Source organism: Echiichthys vipera (assembly GCF_963691815.1).
Source record: "Echiichthys vipera genome assembly, chromosome: 7".
Classification (NCBI taxonomy): Eukaryota; Metazoa; Chordata; class Actinopteri; order Perciformes; family Trachinidae; genus Echiichthys; species Echiichthys vipera.
Genome location: NC_139832.1, coordinates 13,396,688 through 13,417,294, shown reverse-complemented (window position 1 = coordinate 13,417,294; position 20,607 = coordinate 13,396,688). Strand labels below are relative to the sequence as shown.

Sequence of the window (20,607 nt, the reverse complement as noted above, 5' to 3'; positions counted from 1 at the left end):
AATACTGCTGATGCATCTGCTTACACCTGCCACTTTTTTCTTTCCTGTCTTGTGAAAGCAGCGCTTCCGTAAAGCCTGAGTCTTTTGACATGACTAGGCTGTCAGTTGGAGTTCAGGGAACTACATGCCACATTTTCCAACGGAGATACAGGAAGTACATGAGCTGAGGAAATGAGCAGTGATAAGATCGCAGCATGGTGGGATGTGCTTTGTTGTGCTTTGTTGTGCTTTGTTGATAAGACTATTATTCATCATTATGCCTGAGACAGCAACAATCTGCTACTCCATCTCGGGCATATGCTTTTTATGCTTAGTTTACTCTTGGCTTTACATTTGCAGTTGTACTTGTACTGGCTTTTATTACTAATTACTGTGAAGTTTAAAAATGACTTAATCCCTTTTTTCTCATTTCAGTGAGCATCTTACATTTTCGCTTTTTATTTTAAGAACTGAGGTTGCTGAGCAAAATAATTGAAATATAGTCCTCAGAAACATACTTTAATACTTAAGAACTTTAATATTTAATGTTAATTTGACAGCATCAAAAAGGTACTGAGAGGCACTAAGTGTTTTTGAATATTGAGAATATCAGTTAAAATGGATGTGATTCATTTTCTTAAAAGTCCCAAGAAATGTTATGTAGAAATGATTCATAACTTGGATCAAAGAGTGAGGCTATTTTTAATACTTGATAGATAAAACAAATCCCATTCCTGTTTGGCCCAAATACTCCCCATTGTATCTCTGTGGGTGTGAACTTTATGGGTTCAAATCATAGATTGTATAAAAAATAGACGTAGCCCCTCCGCCGGGGGCCATTCTCTTAACTTGATCCAATTGTCCTGATCCATTGTCAGACTTTGACTCCGCCTTATTTCCTCTTACCAAAAAAAAATGGCATGTATGTGACGTTGGGGGGAGGGAGATACGTCCATCTGGCTGAGTATACCTCCGCGGAGAATTGAGGGCCAGCGGCTAGCTGTCACTCAAGAGGCCCAGCCCCCAATTATTCATAAACATTAACCTCCAATAAATTAAAAACTAGCCTGGTACAAAAAAAGTCAACCCCCTCAGTGTTGTCATGGAGATATGACCTAAACATACAGACTAGAATGTTTTTTTTTTGTACCAGGCCTTAATTGGCTTAAATTATGCTGTGAAAATGTCTATTTAACATAGGGGTCAATGAGAAATTGCTCTATTGTGCAAACTACCCTTAGTGGACACTCGGAGAACTGCAGTTTTTGGCATTTCAGTATTGGATCAACCAGGAAGTTAGTGTGGAGGGGCTTGGTCCAAATGTGTTGAAACTCACATTGTTTCCTTCTTATCAAACAGTATTCTACCAACTGGAATACGTGCAGACCCTAGACGTATACTTTTTCTCATATAGGTACTTTTATTTTATAATTACAATATTTTATGACTCTGTCAATTTGTTTCTAATGACTTCATATCATTGCTTTCTGTTTTTAATTAGTGCTTTTAAAAATACCAATGTATTGGTGTCCCAGGAGAGCCCAATCAAAAAACCTAACTGCAGCCTGTGCAGTTTGAATAGATCAAATAAAATAGACTAAAAAAAGTTTGCTATGGGTCCTAATTTTTAAGCATCACACATTATTAGGGAGGTAGGGCTGCTGTCAGTCATTTTAAAGGAGACGGATGCAGAAGACACTCCTCTTATGCGCCTTCTATTATCATTTCACATAATATGCAAGTTACTTTTTTTCTTAAGAGGACATTAACTGATCAAAAACAAATAATGTTTTGAAGAAGAAATAAATAACATGTTTCTATGATGGTTCTTTATTCTTGGATTCCTTTGTATCCTATATATGTTGGTAGGATGAGGGGCAGAATGTCATGTGCTGACAAAAGATCCAGCGTGTGAGGTTTGAAAGTTTAAAAAAAGAAAAGTAATTAATGAAAGGCTGACTTGAACATGAACTCATGAGGCCACAAGATTGTTCCTCATGAGACAGTGAGTCCTGTATGTTTGATTAGGCTAGCTGACATGGTAATTATTATTCAGATTTAATATTATACAGTAATTCTGCAACATGATCGATGACGGATGATCACCAACTTGACAAACGGTGCAAACGGTGAAGAGTTGTGGTCATGGCACATTTGGCTGCCTATATTTGATCGATGATTAAAGTGGACAAATGATTCACTGTGCTCAACTGTCCATTAATAGTGTGATGCCTATTAGAGTGTGATACCTTGCCTCTGGCACCTTTCAGTGAGAGACCTCATCATTGTGTGTGTGTGTGTGTGTGTGTGTGTGTGTGTGTGTGTGTGTGTGTGTGTGTGTGTGTGTGTGTGTGTGTGTGTGTGTGTGTGTGTGTGTGTGTGTGTGTGTGTGTGTGTGTGTGTGTGTGTGTGTGTGTGTGTGTGTGTGTGTGTGTGTGTGTGTGTGTGTGTGTGTGTGTGTGTGTGTGATTTAGAAACAGAGATGCTTTCTTGCATATATATGCTCAGCTCTATTGCCACATTTCACGGACACCCGACATATAACGTATTACTGCCACATCTCAGCCACATGCTGTGCTACTCCCGTTTAATAAATGTTGTAGATGCACCTCGTCACAGCTTGTCCGATCAGTTCTAGCAAGCAAACTCTGGCTCGTTTCCAATGTCTGGTGATGGATCTTTGTGCTATCAGTGAGGCGCTTTAAGCCTTATAACATAAAGCCCCTGCACTTATTCAGCACCCTGGTACCGCTCTTGTGATCAATAGCCAAAAGTCAGTACAGTGAATGGAGCACAGATTGAACCACATCTGGGATTTGGATGTTGAATAACTGCCCACTCAACAGCGGCGACTCATGAATAATACACCAGGCAGCCGAGTGTCCCATCTCCTTTGGCCCCTCACAGGCGACGCTTTTGCACTCGGACCTGTCCAGAGAGCAGAAGGTCAGGGCACAAATACTTGGCGTACCCGAGCACCAGCACCAGCCTGCCATGGCCATGGGAGAGTGGAGAGAATAATGGAAGAAAAAGTAGCAAGTAAGGTTGTGAGGGTGTCGATGAGATTTACAGCAATGATCATTTTAGTTAAGTTTGTATAGATTTTTAGGAGTATTTTTTATACACAGCAACACAAGATGCCAGGGAAAAAACTGTAATCAAAGACATTGAGAGCGTCAGAATGCATAAGATTTATTTTTTTATGTTGAATTGCATGGTGATATTTACACTGTTGTGATATATGACACAATTATATTATACTGTTTTACAGAGAAATAGATACAGAGAGTTGTAACCATTTGAACCTCTAATGAAGCAGATGATTTATATAGAACACCTTTCAATGCATTGTTTCTTCAGCCCAGTGATGTTCTATTCTGCATCCTATTGATTGTACAGGCAAACCCCCTAATGCCTTTGACTTTGGATTTTTGTGTTCTCACTATCACTTACATTGTGGCTTCATTTGAGTCTATCATGTCAGTGATGAATATAGGCATTGGCTTCGTGTATTAATCAGGCAGGCTATGCAGGGCCCTAAGCACTCATATCTTTTATTAAAAAAATGCATTCAGTATAAGTACTGTAGGCGTGTTTTGCTCAAGGGGATTCAAGGACATTTAAAAGGTCATGGTGGAAAAAATTGGGCATGCATCTTTAATGCAAATCCCCTTGATGGAGCTCTCATTTCACTAAATTGAGATCACCTGGTTGCATGGTGGCCAAGCTTAACGTGCTGCAGAAGCATATTTTCAGATTTAATAGTCATGATGGTAAATCGTTCCTCTTTCAGTCATTGGCTAGTCATCCAGAAGGTTAATGTTTTACACTAGCAGAGGGAGGAAACCATTGAGGGGGAATGTGGGAGCTTTTAGGCCTTAATATTCTAATCTAATTGGTTATTTTTAGAAGTAATTTCACTTAAATATACACAGATTCTTCTGGTGAGAGATCATTCTGTGAATTTATTAACAGTGGAATTTGGCCTGCAATTGATTGTTAAATTGCCAAAACGACGTACATCAGTGGTGGGAAGTAAGTATTATACACAAATACACTTTTAAATTACTTATAGTTAATTGCTACTTTATACTTTATAATATAATTTTTAGCTTCTATTCCCCTTATCTTATTTAACCGTTTTGATTGTTTTTAATCCCTCAGTTTTTAGCTTTTATTTACTGTTTTAGCCCCTCGGTTTTCCAGTATTTCCTCCTGGGGGCCGACCACTCCGGGAGTGTTTCTGGTCCACCAATATGGCTGCTGTCCCATGGACGACCCTGGCCGAGGTGGCTTGAGAGCTCTACACCGTGGTGTGGAGCCTCCTGTCTGCCTGAGCTGCGGTGGTCCCTGTGGCGGTGCCCCATGCAGCCATGGACCGTGATTCATCTCGGTGTGCGCGGCCCCCAAAGGTAGATTCATTCTCACCTCAGATCTCGGTGCCCAGCCATGTCTCCTCAGCAACAGCTAGTGTGTGTGTGAGTGAGTGTGTATGTCTTTGTGTATATTTTTGGGGGTGTGAGGTTTGGGTTTTCATGATGTTTCTTTGTTGTTCATGTTTTGTTTTGTTTTTTGTTTTGCTTTTATTTTCTGTAAGGCCTTTTGTAAAAAGTATGAAAAATGCCATATGAATAAAGATTGATTTCATTTGATTTGATTCAACTCCACTAAACTTCCGATGGAAATATTGTACATAGTTTTTCTGCTGCAGTTACTTAACTTTTTATAAGATTTTACATAAAACAAACTATGTGATTGTTAAAGATTAAGCTGGTGGTTCCAACCTTTTTGACTGTTTGGTTGTGAATTGTTTCAAATATCTGAGTTGTTGGTAGTTCAACCAAAGACATTTCTCCTCTAAACTTCCCAGATGGTTTGATTTCTGTAACAAGTTCTCTCAGATTTATCTTGGGATCCTTTGGACAGGTGTCAAAACCTAGTTAGGGATTTTAGTGGCATTTCCTAAACGACATATAATGTAGTAAAAAATAGCTTCACCTTAACCAGCTACCACAGTTAAGTACTTCTTATACATTGATGCATCAGTATTAATGTCATATGTAGTAATATATCAGTCACAAAGGCCAATGTACTGCAGAACCAGTGCCTTTACTTTAATATTTCCAGTACATTTAGCCAATAAAACTAATATTCCTTTACTTTAAGTACGTTTTTAAATGCAGAAATCTTACTTGTAATGGAGTATTTTTACATTAATGTTTAGGTGTTTTATTTATCTGTGTGCTTCTTCTACCACTACAGTACACATATAGGGTACCCACGCAACCTGGGAAACAGGTGACCAATTTCCCAGTCCTGGAAATCTTGTGCTGTGCTGGAAAAGTATTTAAATATTCTTCGATTTTCCTTCATCAGAATGAGAATGAATTATTAGGTCATCATCAGAACTCCCCGAAATGGATAACGTTGTCATTTGAAAGGGCTAAGTTCTGCTCAGGATCATAGGTAACATTAGTTTATGGGCACTATTTTGAGTTTGAATAAGCTGTTTTACTGGGAAACTTGCTGTGCAGGTTACTGTTTTAGAGCGATGAAGAATAATTCATTTTCAGGAAGACTGACATTTTATCCAGGTGAAACTAATTTAAAGTTGATGTTTTTGAGGCTAAATAATGTGGTATCACATCGATGCACAGATCAGTATTTTAGGCACTACTCCTGGCGCCCGAACATAAAGTTAACCTGGATTTCCTTTTTATCTTTTTTAACAGAATTTAATTCAATTTTCTTTTTTTAGAGACGGGTGAAAAAATAAGAGATAGAAGTACAATACACATTTGTAATTTGGTTATTCTAAGAAGGTGTCATAATTTCTAAGCATTATAAGTGATGATTTCATAGAGAAGTTATAGTCATCGTTCAAATCAGACGTCCACAGAGAGGAACACAATGGTGCATGCTGTGACCCCTGTCTGTCATGCCAGTTAGATCATCAATGAAAAAGACATGGAAAATGATCTCTAGAAAAGAATGGAAACCCTGATGAAGTGATCAGTATACACTTATGTTATTTGTTTTCCTACGTGTGTGTGACTAATGTGAAGTGCAGCACTCAAAGCAAATCCACCCTCCTGACATCTCAAAAGACTGTCTGCACAGAAAGCAAGGTGCATCCAGGCGCAGTGACTTCTCTTTCTTGCTCCCCCTTTCTGCTTCACACACCGCTTACCCTGCGACATTTGGGACGAGTTTCTCACTGCTTGGCTTCTCACATCTTGGACACTGACACAAAATAAATGAAGATACCAAGAAGACACAAGGTTCAGAGTTGGAAAGGGTTGGTGGCTGAGGTGTGAAACTATTGGGGTGTAAAATTGCCCTGGCAGCTGTGCTGTTGTTTCAGCATTTCATGGCGAGCTGCTCAGCTAGCGTCCCTACTTGCCTGTTCAATGCCTTGCACCCTTCATTTTTTTCATTTGTTTTTCCGTCCACACCTCTGCAGTGTTTGCCGCTCTCTCTGCAGGGGATATAACTTTATAGAATACAGTAATAACGGTCTCTGCTGCTTTTGTGGGCATGATTGCGTTGTTGCTTCCTTGACCAGACCTCCAAAAGTAATGGAGTAGTTCAGTTTTTTTCCACTGCTCAAAGAAAGCAGAAGGGTCAACAGGCTAATATTTACACATTAATTTGTCCTAGGATGTCCAACTGTTCTCCTTTATTGTTCTCCGTCAGTCCCCGGGTAGCTAATTGTCTGTGTGCGCGGGGAACGAGAGCTTTACTGGTGCAAGGAGGAGCCCGACTAGTGCCTCCTCCTGGTGGCAGCAGGAGGCCAGAGCCGAGCCATGGAGAGAGGACAGACGTAGAGCAGAGGGCATTGCAAGACATTTGGCTGTCACTGTGTTGCCTGGGGTTTGTTATTAGAGGCATGGAGGGGAAGCATAGTGACTACTGATAGCAGCAGACAGTACTGTGTGTCTCAGGCACATTGTTATTTTTTAATTCATTAAATGGTGTTGTTTCACTAATTAGCTTTCCTGACAGAAAATGTAGGCCTAAAGGTGGTAATCAGTGACATGTTTATGACTGTAGATTCTGTGCCTGTTGTGTGGATAAAGACCCAAATCCAATTAATTACAAAAAAATGTAATACGGTTTGACAGTAGAAAAACAAGAAAAGAAAAATGAAGGCAACTTTGTTATATGCTATATTCTATTATCTATATTTGATGATAATCATGTTTACTCACATTATTTAAAAAAAGTCTGCTCCTTCTGTGAACCACTTCTTCTGAACAGATGGCTCAAACAGCTCCGCTGCTCTCCTCCCTTGTGTGCTTGACTCTACATTCATAAAGCTAACATTAGACCAGATTAGTTCCTCTGATGTCCATGAAGCAATTCTTTATTATTGCCTGTGGTTGACAGGGGCAGACTGCTTCCCAGGAGCACACGCAGGACAGTGTTTGTCTGCTCTGACAGGCTGCAGAAGTCTCTGTGCCAAGAGTGAAAGAAACAAAAGTATGAGGAGAGCCTTCCCTCCAATGGGCTGTGTCTGGTGTTGGCCTGCCCTGCGGTAAGGCAAGGTTATTCCGATGAAAGATGGTGTTGAGATTAGTGAGCCCTGCCTGAGCGCGTGGACGTCCAGCATGCTGCACTGCGTGATTTATGAGAGTCGTGATATCAGCGGTCGCCACATGAATAAACCATGTGGCCAGAATTAAGCTCCTGTTAAACGACGCACAGCATTTGAAAGTTGTGTTGTTGCTGTTGCGTTATGGCCCAGTGCAGCAACTGAAGTACCACCAGTTTTAAATTGTCTCTGAAGATTTTTCTAATTGTTGATAAATTCCGCGACTTTACCGGCGCGGCCAGCTGAAGGTTGGATGTTATATCTTCATTAATAGTTGGAGTGTCTTGCAACCAATTAGAGGAAGATTGAAGGCTTAAAGCAGAAGAATGTAATTCCATTAAATAATTCATTTTCGTCTCATAATTTATTTAATACCACAATAGCTTGTTAAATTCCAATGTTGGTATGAAGTGTCAACATACTAGGGCTCCAACTAGTGATTGTTTTCATTATCATTTCATTACAATCATTGGGTCTGAAATGTCTGAAGATTGTGACTGATGGTCTTCACAATTTCCTAAATTGTCCTGAAGCTAGAACCAGATAATAACTTAAGATTAAGCAGTTATGAAAGTGTGAATGTACAAGCAATCAAACTTAGAATTAGCAGTGGACTGCAATACTCAAGATTAAGACTCAAATAAAATAGCGAAAATAGCTTTGTGCATTTTCTATTCTTTAATGATGTATCATGAAAACTGCATACATATTAATGTCCTGCATGATAATAAGATGAATATTGCATATATATGTTGTGTGTCCATCTCCACTCTCTTCTTAGAAAATCATATGCAAATAGCATAGAGCTAAAGCAAGGTGGAACTATTTCCTGTCTTATAAATACAATATTGTGAACTCACTATGTCCTCTGTCATTACAAAGGAGTTGAACTAATAAAGTTCATAACCAGAACTAAGCAGTTTCCTGTCTGATATTGAGAGATTGTGAAGTTAATCCTTAGCTGAATCATGTCTATCTGGCATTCCTAATCATTCAAGTGTAATAAAAAGTAAAGTACCCAGGAGTGCATTTTTCACTGAGATCAGGTATAAGACATTGCTGCTTTGGCTGCACTTCATGCTGTCAGCATTACTGAAATTCCCATAAATGCAGCGACAATCGCTCTCTTGGGCTTTACGACTTCAATACGCTTGATGCCAGCGCATGTGTTTGGCCTCTTTTTAAAGTGGTGTTTGTGTACGTAGAGCACAAAAAAACAGAAATCAAGAGAAAACAAGAACAATCACCAACTAGATTCCTCTTGATCATAAAGGTCAGCACAGACTAATTTAATGTTTAATGGAAATTTTTGTCTGTTTTTGCTGTTTGGCTTGTCAGAAACCGGCACATCCCCCGACATATCCTGTCCTAGCCTCTAACGCATCAGACACTCAGGTGTGTGGCTGAAGCCAGCAGGGGAAGCAGTGTCTATGATGCACCACACCATGGCCTCTCTAATGAGGCCTGACTCTTAATGACTCAGAGCCCTCAGCAGCAGACAGGGATGGCCAGCAGTGGGGCTTATCTCATTGGCACTCTGTGCTGCGCAGTTTACACCTGTAACCTTTAGATCACTCCAAATTAGGTTGCTCCGGGAATCCTTCAGTAGTGATTACAAAACAGATTGAGTGGCTGGGAGAATTCTTATAAAAATAGTATTTAAATCCTCCAATTGAATCGAGAGGAGTAATAATAGGTTGCACACAGAAACTGTTTAGGCATTCTCTCTGCTGCTTCAGACAAGATTGCAATACCAAGCAATGTTTCTGTTGATTGGTTTCCATTATGTAGATGTAAATTAACACAAGCACGATGAAACTGAACGATGTGATAACTGATCACACAAGATGAGCCCGGGAAGCAGCTGGGATCTATAGAGGTAAGCCTGTGACTTGTGCCAGTCAGCCATGCCTGCTGAGCATCATTCTTCGAAGAGTGCAGGCTCTGGTCAGCCAGGGGACAAGGTGGTTAATTGCATTGCGCTTTAATAAGTCACAAGCTGAAGACACATGGCTTTAATCATGCAGATGTCTCTGCCGATAGGCAGTACTGGGGACATAAGTGGTTATCAGACATATCTGGTTCATCAGTGTCAACGTTTCTGCAGCAGGTGTTCAGTGGGTGTAAGTGTCCAGATCCCGAGGCCCTTATATATTTACATAAATCCTACATTCACCTTAACACTATATCCTGACTCTTGTACTCTGCACTTGTGTCTCCATCAATAGCCTAAAAGATGTTGCTATCTCAGCAGTCTGTCAACAGGATGAGATGCAGAAGCTCAGCAGCAACTGAGAGGGTTTCATTCATCAAAGTGGTGAGGGACCGGAGATAAATTCTTATGGGGGGTAAGGTCCCTAGAAAATGTTTTGTTATGTGTAAAGTGATTGTGGATGTCTGCAGATGCAAAAGAAAGGATACAGAAGAGCCCCAAGTGATATATTTGGGGCAACACGTTGGCTCAGGCTTGTACTCTCGCCTCATAGCAAGACAATACTGCTGGGTTTGATCCCTGGTTTGGGCAGTTTGCATGTCTCCTCATGTTGCATCTTCTATAAGCATCATGATCCGATTTGTTCACACTTGCTGTATGCAGAATCAACAGTGAACTGAAGTTCACTCGGTCCCAGTCTACCATTTTTAAATGTGTGTTACATTTTGTCTTTTTTTTTTCTTTTAAACATTTAAATGTTAAAATACACATAAAGGACACAGCAGGGAATTGTCTGGGGATGACTTGTCCTTGACATTCAGTGTTTTTGAAGTCACCAGCCTGTTACTGACATACTGTGCTGCACACAAATAACAGCGGAGTTAGATTGTGACCAGGTTTGGCATGACATCTCTGTGTGATAACAACTGTGAAAAAGATTTGATATCAGGTCAGAATTTGCAACTGCAGTGTTTTAAAAAAAGAAATATTTAATGGTGGATTGAGAAATAAATGCAGCATGGAAAATAACTCTTTCACTACGAAGAAAAAACTCATCATGTCATAGGCAAATGGCTCAATTAAGGACCCTTCAGATTTGCCTAAGTGCTTTGTTGCATACTTTAGGAGTTAATTAGAAAAGTGGTAAAAATGCATATTTTTTTTTTGAAACAGTCATCACACAGAGCTTACTGTTGAGAGAAAGTGAATAGAACATTTTTATTTTTATCAAAGCAGCTGTTATCCTAATGTTATTTTATTGATATAGTTATGCTTGCTGTAGTAAAGGTGTAGTGTATTTGTTAGCCAGCTGTATGGTGCGTCTATAGACAGGTTCATGTAATTCAGTTCTAATTCCAATTAAAGATCTCTAAATAATCTTATTTCTTTGAACAATAAACATAACAAAAGTTATTCTGTGGCAATGTCCACCCAGCAAGGCCTTTGCAACAGCTAACACACACACAAAAAAAAGTTGAATTATTTATTTACTCAAGAACAAAAACGGCCATATCATTTCGTTGTGCTTATGTTTACATCTTCATTCAGGATTCACAGCGCATAAAGGGTAGACAAATCTCAAACCCGCCCTCTGACCCTTGGAGGAATTATTAAGAGCAGTGTATTGCGTGAGAGAGATGATCAATGCTATTTTCATGCCGGCATTATGATTGTAATAACCCTTGTGTAGGCTTTCTTAATGAGCATACATAACATCATCTTGTCACATTGTGGACAAGCCACTCGTAGTGTTTGAAGTGTGATCACAGTTCATTGTATTATACCCTCTTGAGTTAATGTAGGCCTGTATTGCTGTGAGTAACTTAGTGTGTCTGTGGATACTAGGTAGGATGGACAATGGAAAGTGGAATGAAAACTGTGTTGTCGGATGTGGAGGCTCCTCAGAGAGTAAATTGGCCTTTCAAGAGCAGCTTGTGTGAACTATATCTCTGTTGAGATTCTAGGTCCCATAAGAAATTTATGAGTTAGTGTGCGCGCATGCGTGTGAGAGCAAGCAAAGAAGCATGTGTCTTCTGTGTGTCATCATAAGCTCATTATTTTTCTTCTCTCCCACAGATCTGTGGCCTGTCATCACCTCTCTCAGTGAGTGTGTGTGTGTGTGTGTGTGTGTGTGTATGTCTGGGCACAGCGGCACTTCTGTCACTTTGTGCTTCCAGAGCCCCCTCAGCATCTACAGAAAACACCTAAGGACCAAAGGCTGTAGGATTAGGTGAGCTTATGGCTACGTGCCTCTGGCTGCTTGTGCTTGTCCTGTCTACCTTGCCACAGATTCAGGATAATCCTAATTTTATCACCTCTCTGTCTCCCGTCGTGTCCTTGAGACTGAGAGCTTTTGAGGTTTGCAAAATGTGACATAACAAGTGAGGAGGCATTTTCCCTTGTCCAGATCTGTTTAAAGAAACGACTGAGGGTGGTGGTCTAATCACATGAGCAATAAAAGCTTTCTTGTCAATCAAACAGGGTCCCAGTAGTATTTAACAGGATTGTTTCAGAGAAAAGCCTAAATATGAAAAACAGCTGCATTACTTTAACATGTTAGTATCTTGATTAATCGTCCTGTTAAGGAAATGAACATGACTTTAACCCCTCCCTGTTCAGATGAACTGCTACTTAGAGGAAGTGGAGGTCTGATTGATTTTCTTTCACATGTGAGTGAACTACATGCGGCTATCAATGCAGAAGATTAGCTGAACATGTGAATGCCCGTGTTATTGGATACAGTTACTCAGAAATATTGAATACATCCCCTTTAACACAATGAAGCACATGCAGGGCACACACGGCCTAACGTATACATGCAAACACATAAACATAAAATAGATGCATAGACGAATCGGGAGTCAGGAGGAAAATTTATACTCATGTGTTTGTACGGTGTGTGAGTTTTTTGATTCTTGAGAGCCCAGAGACACATCACCATACATTAAACACAGTTATGCTATAGCTACTGGCATCCAGGCATTAACCTTAGATATGTTGTGTGTCAGTCCTACACGTCTTCCATACGTCTTTTATCTTTGGAAGGTAAGACCTGCTCATGTGGTGAATCCATCACTGTCATGCAGATTGATCATATGCACTACTGCTCTGCCTATATGTCTAATGAAATAACCTGCCGGTCTAAGCAAATCAGCATCTCTGTCACTGTCACAGAGAGGTTTCATCTCTGCAGCAGATCTCAGTCTGTGTGCGTCTTTTCAATCATGCGATTTAAAAAAAACCCAAAACGCTACACAAAAACTTTGCACATTGAGTCTGATGCGTTTTATTGTTATGTTGCTCCTTCTCTTCCTCCTTCTTTCCTGTCCTCCCTTAAATCTCTCCACTGGAGGGCCCTGGCTGTCACTGTCTGCCCTTGTCTTGCGTTTGACACGTTTGAAGGGTCTGAGCTGTCCTCCCCCTCAGTCTCCATCCATACAGTGTTTCATCCCCCTCTTCATCATCACATGAATATAACTATCTGACCTGTTTACGTAAAGTAGGCTGTTATGAAATAATACTTTAAAATTCAACATCTGTGCGGAACGGCTGTGGCTTAGTGGTAGAGCGGGTCGTCCTCCATTCAAAAGATCAGTAGTTCGATCCCCGGCTCTTTTCTTCCGCATGGCTCCCCGTGCTGCACATGGTTGTGTGAATGTGGTGTGGTGTGGGTTAGATTAGATTAGATGGTATGTAGATGTCCACTGCCATCAGTGTGAATCAATCAGTTTATCAGAGGCTTTGGGTAATGAAGCTTTTGCATGCAATGGCTCTGAATGGTCAAATGGCTTCGGACACATGCAGAGAAGTGAACCTGTTGAACCTGAACACTTATGACGGACAACAGATTCGGCGTGTAAATGCGATTGCCACAACGTAAGGTCATATTTATTTTTAATGTGCAACAATTTTGGACAAAAAATATGGACTTGATGTGCAAAGGCCTTAAGATGAGAAGACCATCTTCACATGGTATACAGCCAGGAGACAGATAGATTAGCATAGCATTATGGCTGTACATGACTAACCCTAACCCTTTGTTATTTTCCTCTTTCTTATTTTTTAAAAGTTACAAGTTGGCACTGCCTCAGGCAAATTGGCAGTTGCATCTTTCCATTGACTTTGTTTGCAAACTCAAATTAAAGTTAAAGCTCACTAATTATTTATCTAAAAATTTGAAATAATTCTGCCCCCCAACAACCACAACTTGTTTTTCCATTCTTTTTTTTTGTACAGCTTGAACAAACTAATTTAAATTAAATTAGTAAGCTTTATAGGCTATGGTAGACGAGTATAGCTACTTTTGGACTAGCTGTTTCCACTTGTTTCCAATCTTTATGCTAACTGGCTACAGGGTGTAGCTTTATATTAACTTTAAAGACATGAGATTGATATCCATCTTTTCCTTTACTATTACCCAAAATATCGAACTATTTCCTTAAACAATTATAGTCATAGGTTTTGAAAAGCTTTCTCAAAGTTGATGAGATTACTGGAGATGCATCATTTCCAGGTACAAATAGGTTATTATTTCAAAGGCCAATATGAGAACTGATCCAAGTGACAGTCAAAATACACTCATCCATCTTCTTTCTCTGTCCCCCTCTCAGAGTGAAGAATGGGGTCATCTGTTGCCCTGCAGGCCCTGCTGCTTCTTCTGGGCTTGACCACTGATGTATGGAGTCTGAACCCGGATGACCCCAATGTCTGCAGCCACTGGGAGAGGTGAGCATTGTCCGCATTAGTTTACCACAATTGACTGGATTAAAGATTTAAAAGGAAATCTGATTGGCAGCTTCCAGGATTGACGTTGGTGAACTTTTTCTCTTGTTCACCAACGTAGGTACATCACCTGCTACAAGCACTCTTAACTAAAGTTCCAGATCTATTCTCAAAGTCCATAGAGCAGTATCGATCTCGCACAGCTCATGGCGCCGAGCTCCTAGAGATGGGAGGAGTTGCAGCCTCAAATGAAATACGCAGGCAAATTGATCAGTGTACTCCCATCCTAATCAATCACAACAGCCATAGAGCCTGAATAATTATTAGTTTTGCTGGGCAGTGTCACTTATGAGAAATAAGCAGGAATAATTTCTCTCCTCAATGCAAAGGGGAGGAAAGAAAGCTGTGAAGATATATTATCTGGATTATTGCCTGACCAAGGTGAGTGTACTTGTGGATTGTGGTTCCACCTTGTTGGCATCAAAATGAATTCCCTAAGTGGGCTGTGTTCGTGGCTTTGAGGTTCACATCCTCAGACTGCCTCCGGCTGCATATATCAAGAACATGAATCACCTAAAAGCTCCTTTCAAGTTCTTTCTTTGCATATCAAAGTCATTGTATTACTTTCTTTGGGACTATATCCATTGACAGGGTCTGTGTGCTGTTATTGTTTGGGGTTGTTTTGCCTCCAAACATCTCCGAGGAGAATGAAAATCTCTGTTCCAAATGTTAACTATGATTACGGCAGTGTCTTCACTGGTAGTAGTAAGGGGAAAGTAGCAGTGCACCATTGTACAAATACCCTGAAGTAAAGGCACAGATGTACTATCAGTGAAATGTACTTAAAGTAAGAAAGTAAAAGTATCTCCTATGACTTATATACTGTATTATTATATATTATATCATTAGATTGTTAACACTGATTTATCCGTGTGTAAGCAACAGCTTACTGTTGTTGCTGGTTGAGGTTGAGCTATTTTAACCACCTTACACACATGGCAAATCTGAGGGAAAAGAAATCTGTATTTTTTTTCAATATTCTCTCTTCTTTGTTTATTGTGAAATACTGGATGCTTTTACTTCTTTTGGGCTCAAACAAACAATTATTTAAGTGAAACCATCTCAGACGTTTAGAGGGAAAAAGTCTCTTTGATATCTCTTATGTGCCAACAACTAGTAGACATCTGAAACACTAAAGCAATGCCCATTCAAGACATTCCTTTTCAGGACGGGCTGATTGCTCCTCCAGTATTGCAGCGATCTCGAGAAGCGCTCATCCACAACAACTTCACACTCGATACCCAACATTCTTTGGTACAGAAATGCTAGTACACGCGTCATTTGCTAACAGCTAGCTGTTTTGGACCAGGCTAATACTGGGACCAAAAGTATTAATTCTGAAAGTATCACTTATGCTTGAAATGTTTGAGTTTTTGCTTCAATCTAATATCTCTGGTCTCTTTTATCTGTTCTTTAATGTACTGTAGCGAGCGGCTGACATTAAGCGAGCTGTACCCAACACGCTGTACCCAACACGCTGTACCCAACACGCTGTACCCAACACGCTGTACCCAACACGCTGTACCCAACACGCTGTACCCAACACGCTGTACCCAACACGCTGTACCCAACACGCTGTACCCAGCACGATGTACCCAGCACGCTGATCGGCTTTGTAAAAGTTGATAGGGGTCCCCTCTCAATACACTACAGTGTGTACATAACACACTACTTTATATATATGTCCTGCAGATCTCAACTACATTTTCCTTTTTTTAAAAAGCCCCAACCCAAAAAGGTTGAGGGCAATTGATTGTAAAATCTAAATCTGAAAACGTAGTAATAAATATTGCTGTCAGAAAAAATGTGGTGGAGTAAAAAGTTACAATAGTACCCTCTGAAATGTAGTGGAGCTTAAGTATAAAGTAGCATGAAATGGTCAAATAAAATATAAGTATCTAGAAATTCAGAGTGCTGTACTTTCTACCACTGGTGTCTTTACATTTCTGTCTTTTAGCTACGCTGTGACTGTTCAGGAATCCTACGCACACCCATTTGACCAGATCTACTACACCAGATGCACAGACATCCTCAATTGGTTTAAATGCACAAGGCACAGGTACGTTTGGAGGAGCTTCCTTTTTTGTCCCTATATTTGTTTTACGAGTTACTAGACCTTTTGTACCCCTCCAAAATTAGAGCCGAGTGAATGAAGGCCACAGTAAATGTCCTTGTTAACGTAGCTGACAGTGAAGTGCTCAGAGCCAGGATGTCTCTGACTGTAATCATCTCACAGTAAATGTTTTAATTACTCTATTAAGGTTTACAATTGGCATCCAACTAAATAAGTACACAAAGTCACCTCCCAAACACTGACTTTTATGTAGCAGCCAGGTGTTACCCTGACTTTTAATTCTCTTCCCTAGTTGTACCTTAAAAACTCGCCCATTTTTGTCTTCTATATGTGTTCCTGCCTGTCTCGTGTATCTGTTTTTTTCCAGGATCAGCTATAAGACGGCTTACCGGCGGGGAGTAAGGACCATGTATAGGCGCCGCTCGCAGTGTTGCCCTGGTTACTTTGAGAGCGGAGACCTGTGTGTTCGTGAGTATCCTTTTTTTTAAAACTACTTTGTCCTCTATGTTGACATTTCAGGTTATGTATTCTAGACATTTAGAGAGCAGCAGTAAATATTAGAATTGATCGTTACTGTGGTGGGTGGCTTGCAGATAAAGTTACAACTCCTCGCCATACCGCGGTCGGCTCTCCACCTCTGTCGCCCACGCTCCTGTCTGATCGTCCAATAACACGGCAAGACTACCTCCACTGTTAGCATGTGAATTTACTCAGTTTAAGGTGATTGAGCATGATTTAACATGAAGGCACAGTAGACTGCTCTCTGCTTCACTCTTCCAGTAAGAGTCATTAAATCGCAGTTATAAAACAATGAGGAAAAATTAACGAGCCAAGGGGGTCCTGGTTACAGACTGTGGTAGGTATAGCGCCTGCAATAAAACCACACCAGAATGTAATAACAAGAAAAGAGCAGGAGCCGTGAAAATTGGACTGGAGCAATGTACTGATAACAATCCTTGCCTGTCGTTTTTATAACTTCATTAATGGTCATGGATTTCTATTTTAATTCACACACATCAAACTGAATATTTTTCTGTGTTGGCCAAATAAAGACAGAACATATAGCTTCTGAGAGTTAAGTTTTTTGATATTCTCGCCTTACCTAATGTTTTATTCCCTTTTAAATAAGATTAGAATCACACTTTAATATTTTCCTAGATCTTTCGAGGGAGTTACTGATACAGTGACTGCAGCCGTGTGGGTATGCTCTTTGACCACAGCTGAGCCTGTCCTTGTCTAGGCTTCAGTAGCCTCAGGGCAGCAGAGCACCGGGAAGCCAGCCAGCGAAGAATAAGAGCCAGTGTGGTTATCTGGGGGTCTTGAGGAGGGAGTAGCACATTGATCAATAATGTATTCATTAACCATTTGACTGACAACGGAGCTGTTTGTTCATTAACAGCCTTTCGAGGGTGTTAACCAGGTGAATCTACAAACTGTGGAGGTGCCTCTCGGATCGGGCCTCCAAATTGTATGAACGAAATGTTTTGTTGTATAATATGTGTACGGCTGAGCGTAAAAACAGCCCCCCCCCCCCTTTTAAGCCTCTTTCAGGCGGTGAGACTGAGTTGATAGAGGCCGAGAGGGCAGTTTTGCTTTCTGCTGCCTTTGCAAACTGTTCACCCCTTTTTAATCCGAGCACTCTCACTACCAGGATTAAGAGATTTGTACTCCCCGAGCTGTTTTGCATGCAATGACAAAAGGGGGCATTATAGAGTAAATCGACCTAAAATTAACTCAAGTCGTCTGTTTCAGGGGCCAAAAATGTAAAATACCCCCTTGTGCATTGTTAGTTTAGTGTAGGTTTCTTCGTGAGCTATATTTAATTTTAATCCTGCCCGCCTGCTTGTTTTTTTGGTCATATGGCACCAAATCAACCCTTACTGTACATCAGCTCCAATGAGAGGTGGCTAAATGTATTTGTGCATGTACAGACCTCGAATGAAGCAAATTGATCACACAAGCACACAATAGGAGAACACGTCTGACACTAAATCAGCAACATTATCTTTTAAGGATGTTTTGTTTTGCTTCACTCTGTCTTTTGGAAGTAATTTGTCGCAAAGATCTCTGTGATAAGTTAAAGTTTGATCTGTTTCTTGCTAATTAAGGCTTGAAGTTATTCGACTAGAGGTCTTTATTAATTCTGTGACCTTTGATCTGTCGTAAGTCATTACCTTAATCTGTAACTAGCCTATGTAGAGGATGTGAGGAACTCATTTCCCTCCTAATAAGCATGATTATTACAGTTGTGCATGAGGGGGACTCGCTAATGACAACAGCTCGTAATATCTTCAGAGGCTGACAGGCTCCGTGTTTTTTTTTGCAGGGCATTTAGGTCAGATGACTTTTGCATGACTCTTGCCTGTCCGGTGATGCAGTGTAATTCTCAAAATGATAGTTGGCTTCTGATAAAGTTTCAGGCAGCAATACGCTAGCACATTTGGGTTTTGATGATCAGGGAAGATGATGAGATTTTTCTCCAGAAAAGGATTCTGTGCCTTTGATTTCATTTTCATTTTTGGCTTTGTTGCATTTTTTTAGTGCTTCAAAGACAGTTTTAAAATGAATCGTGTCTGTGCAAGATAGAGGCGTGCCGGAGAAGCTTTGGAGGGAGTTGTTTGATATGTTCTGTAGGCATATCTCTTGGATTGATTTATCCATCAGCTCCATCTTAATGTTCCATGTTTTGTTCACTTCATTTTCAATTCCGGTGTACTACAAAACACTACTACTACAAAAAATCACAAACACACAGTATTGTACTGACAGTCTCTAAACACAGGGAGTATGTCACGCCGTTGGAGACTAAAATGATCTATTTTTATAAATTTTGAAAGATTGTAGTTTGACTGTGCAAGGATATTACATTTATTAACACTGAATGACAATCACCAATTAACTCCATTGTTCCCTGTTCTGATAACACCTCTGCATAATGAGTTAGATTAGCCTTTTATCTAGATGAAAGACTCAATTTTCCAACAGATTCCTTAGACATGAGTTAAGCAGAGTGATTCATGAATTTCAATTAAAATGAAAGACCTACCTCCTCCTACTTTATTATGCCATCCCTTCAGAACACCGGTTCAGATCTCAGGAGAAGGGTGCGCTTTATCCTCTCTCCCATATTCAAAACTTAATTTCCATATTTCTTTTTTATATAAAGGATGTGACACATTTGCATTTCCCTGTTCTCGCTGATCAGAATTTGCTGATTGAAAGTAAACGAAATCAACTCATCATGGTGACATTGAATTCGTCTCCTCTTCTCTTTTGAATACTCTGCATACTGTGGACTCATTGATTACAGGTAGTCGATCTCGCACCTTCGTCAGCACAAATGTTCATGCTCCTCTCCCTTTTTCTTTTCGCTGGCTTACTGTAATTAGACAGTTCTCTGCCAGAGTACTGATGCTCAGAAATCTGTCCTAAATTATCTCTCAATCTCTGCGTTACCATTTTTGCCGCAGGAGCATTTCTGCGATTAGCACTGGCTCGTGGGTGTTTGGGATTCACTTTCTCTTTCTCCTTTCCTGCTGCATCTCTCCTGCTGGCGGTGGATCCTAATCGAAGCCTGATTGAGTGATAATCTATAGTAGCACTGTTCAGGCCTGCAGCCAGCTCTCCGCTGACCTCTCTGCCTGCAGGATGAGCGCCATAGTGTTGCACACAGAGCTGCAAAAAGCGCCCTGGGGTAGATGTTGTTTAAGAAAAAAACTCACAGATTCTTTTTTTTCCACTTTTGATCCTAAAACAAGAAAAAAATAAAGAACAAAAGAAGCATAACTTGGATAAAGTGTTGGATGATCAATTTAGGCAGTGGTCGGTCTGTTCTGCTGCCCTTGGATTATGTATCATCTCTCCACAGGCCATGTTAGTGGACTGCTGATTCCCATCAGGTGGGGTTCCTCTCTATTCGTATAGGCCTGACTGTCTCATTCCTCAGATAAGTCTGTCTTAACCCTGCTGGCCATATGACCTTGGCTGCCACAGATTTATTCATGCTAAGTGGCTATTTTTGTGATACTTTTCCTTGACTTCGCACAAAAAAAATGGCACTGTGGCAAAAAAAAAGAAGCCCTCCATGTAGGTCACTTTATTATCCAGCTGAACCAAACCTCCACCTCTTGTGAACACCCTCACCGGAATACTAATGCCACCCAATCAATCGGGTGCCGTGTTGCTCAATATGAATGATCAAAAAAACTGCACACTTAGTAAACACTGAGGTGCCTGGACCTGCTA

General features: G+C 40.4%; 1 protein-coding gene across 1 annotated transcript in view; it reads left to right on the top strand.

Annotated features, from left to right (window-relative positions):
• Nucleotides 1-14,121: 14,121 nt before the first annotated feature.
• megf11 (multiple EGF-like-domains 11) overlaps nucleotides 14,122-20,607 on the top strand; it is a gene marked incomplete at its 3' end in the record, with an annotated part of 55,374 nt that continues 48,888 nt past the window's right edge. Inside the window, exons 1-3 of the mRNA XM_083916114.1 lie at nucleotides 14,122-14,231; nucleotides 16,246-16,347; nucleotides 16,730-16,830. Of these exons, the coding sequence (XP_083772240.1) occupies nucleotides 14,125-14,231; nucleotides 16,246-16,347; nucleotides 16,730-16,830 (310 nt within the window). The 5' untranslated portion in view covers nucleotides 14,122-14,124. The remainder of the gene's footprint in view (nucleotides 14,232-16,245; nucleotides 16,348-16,729; nucleotides 16,831-20,607) is intronic.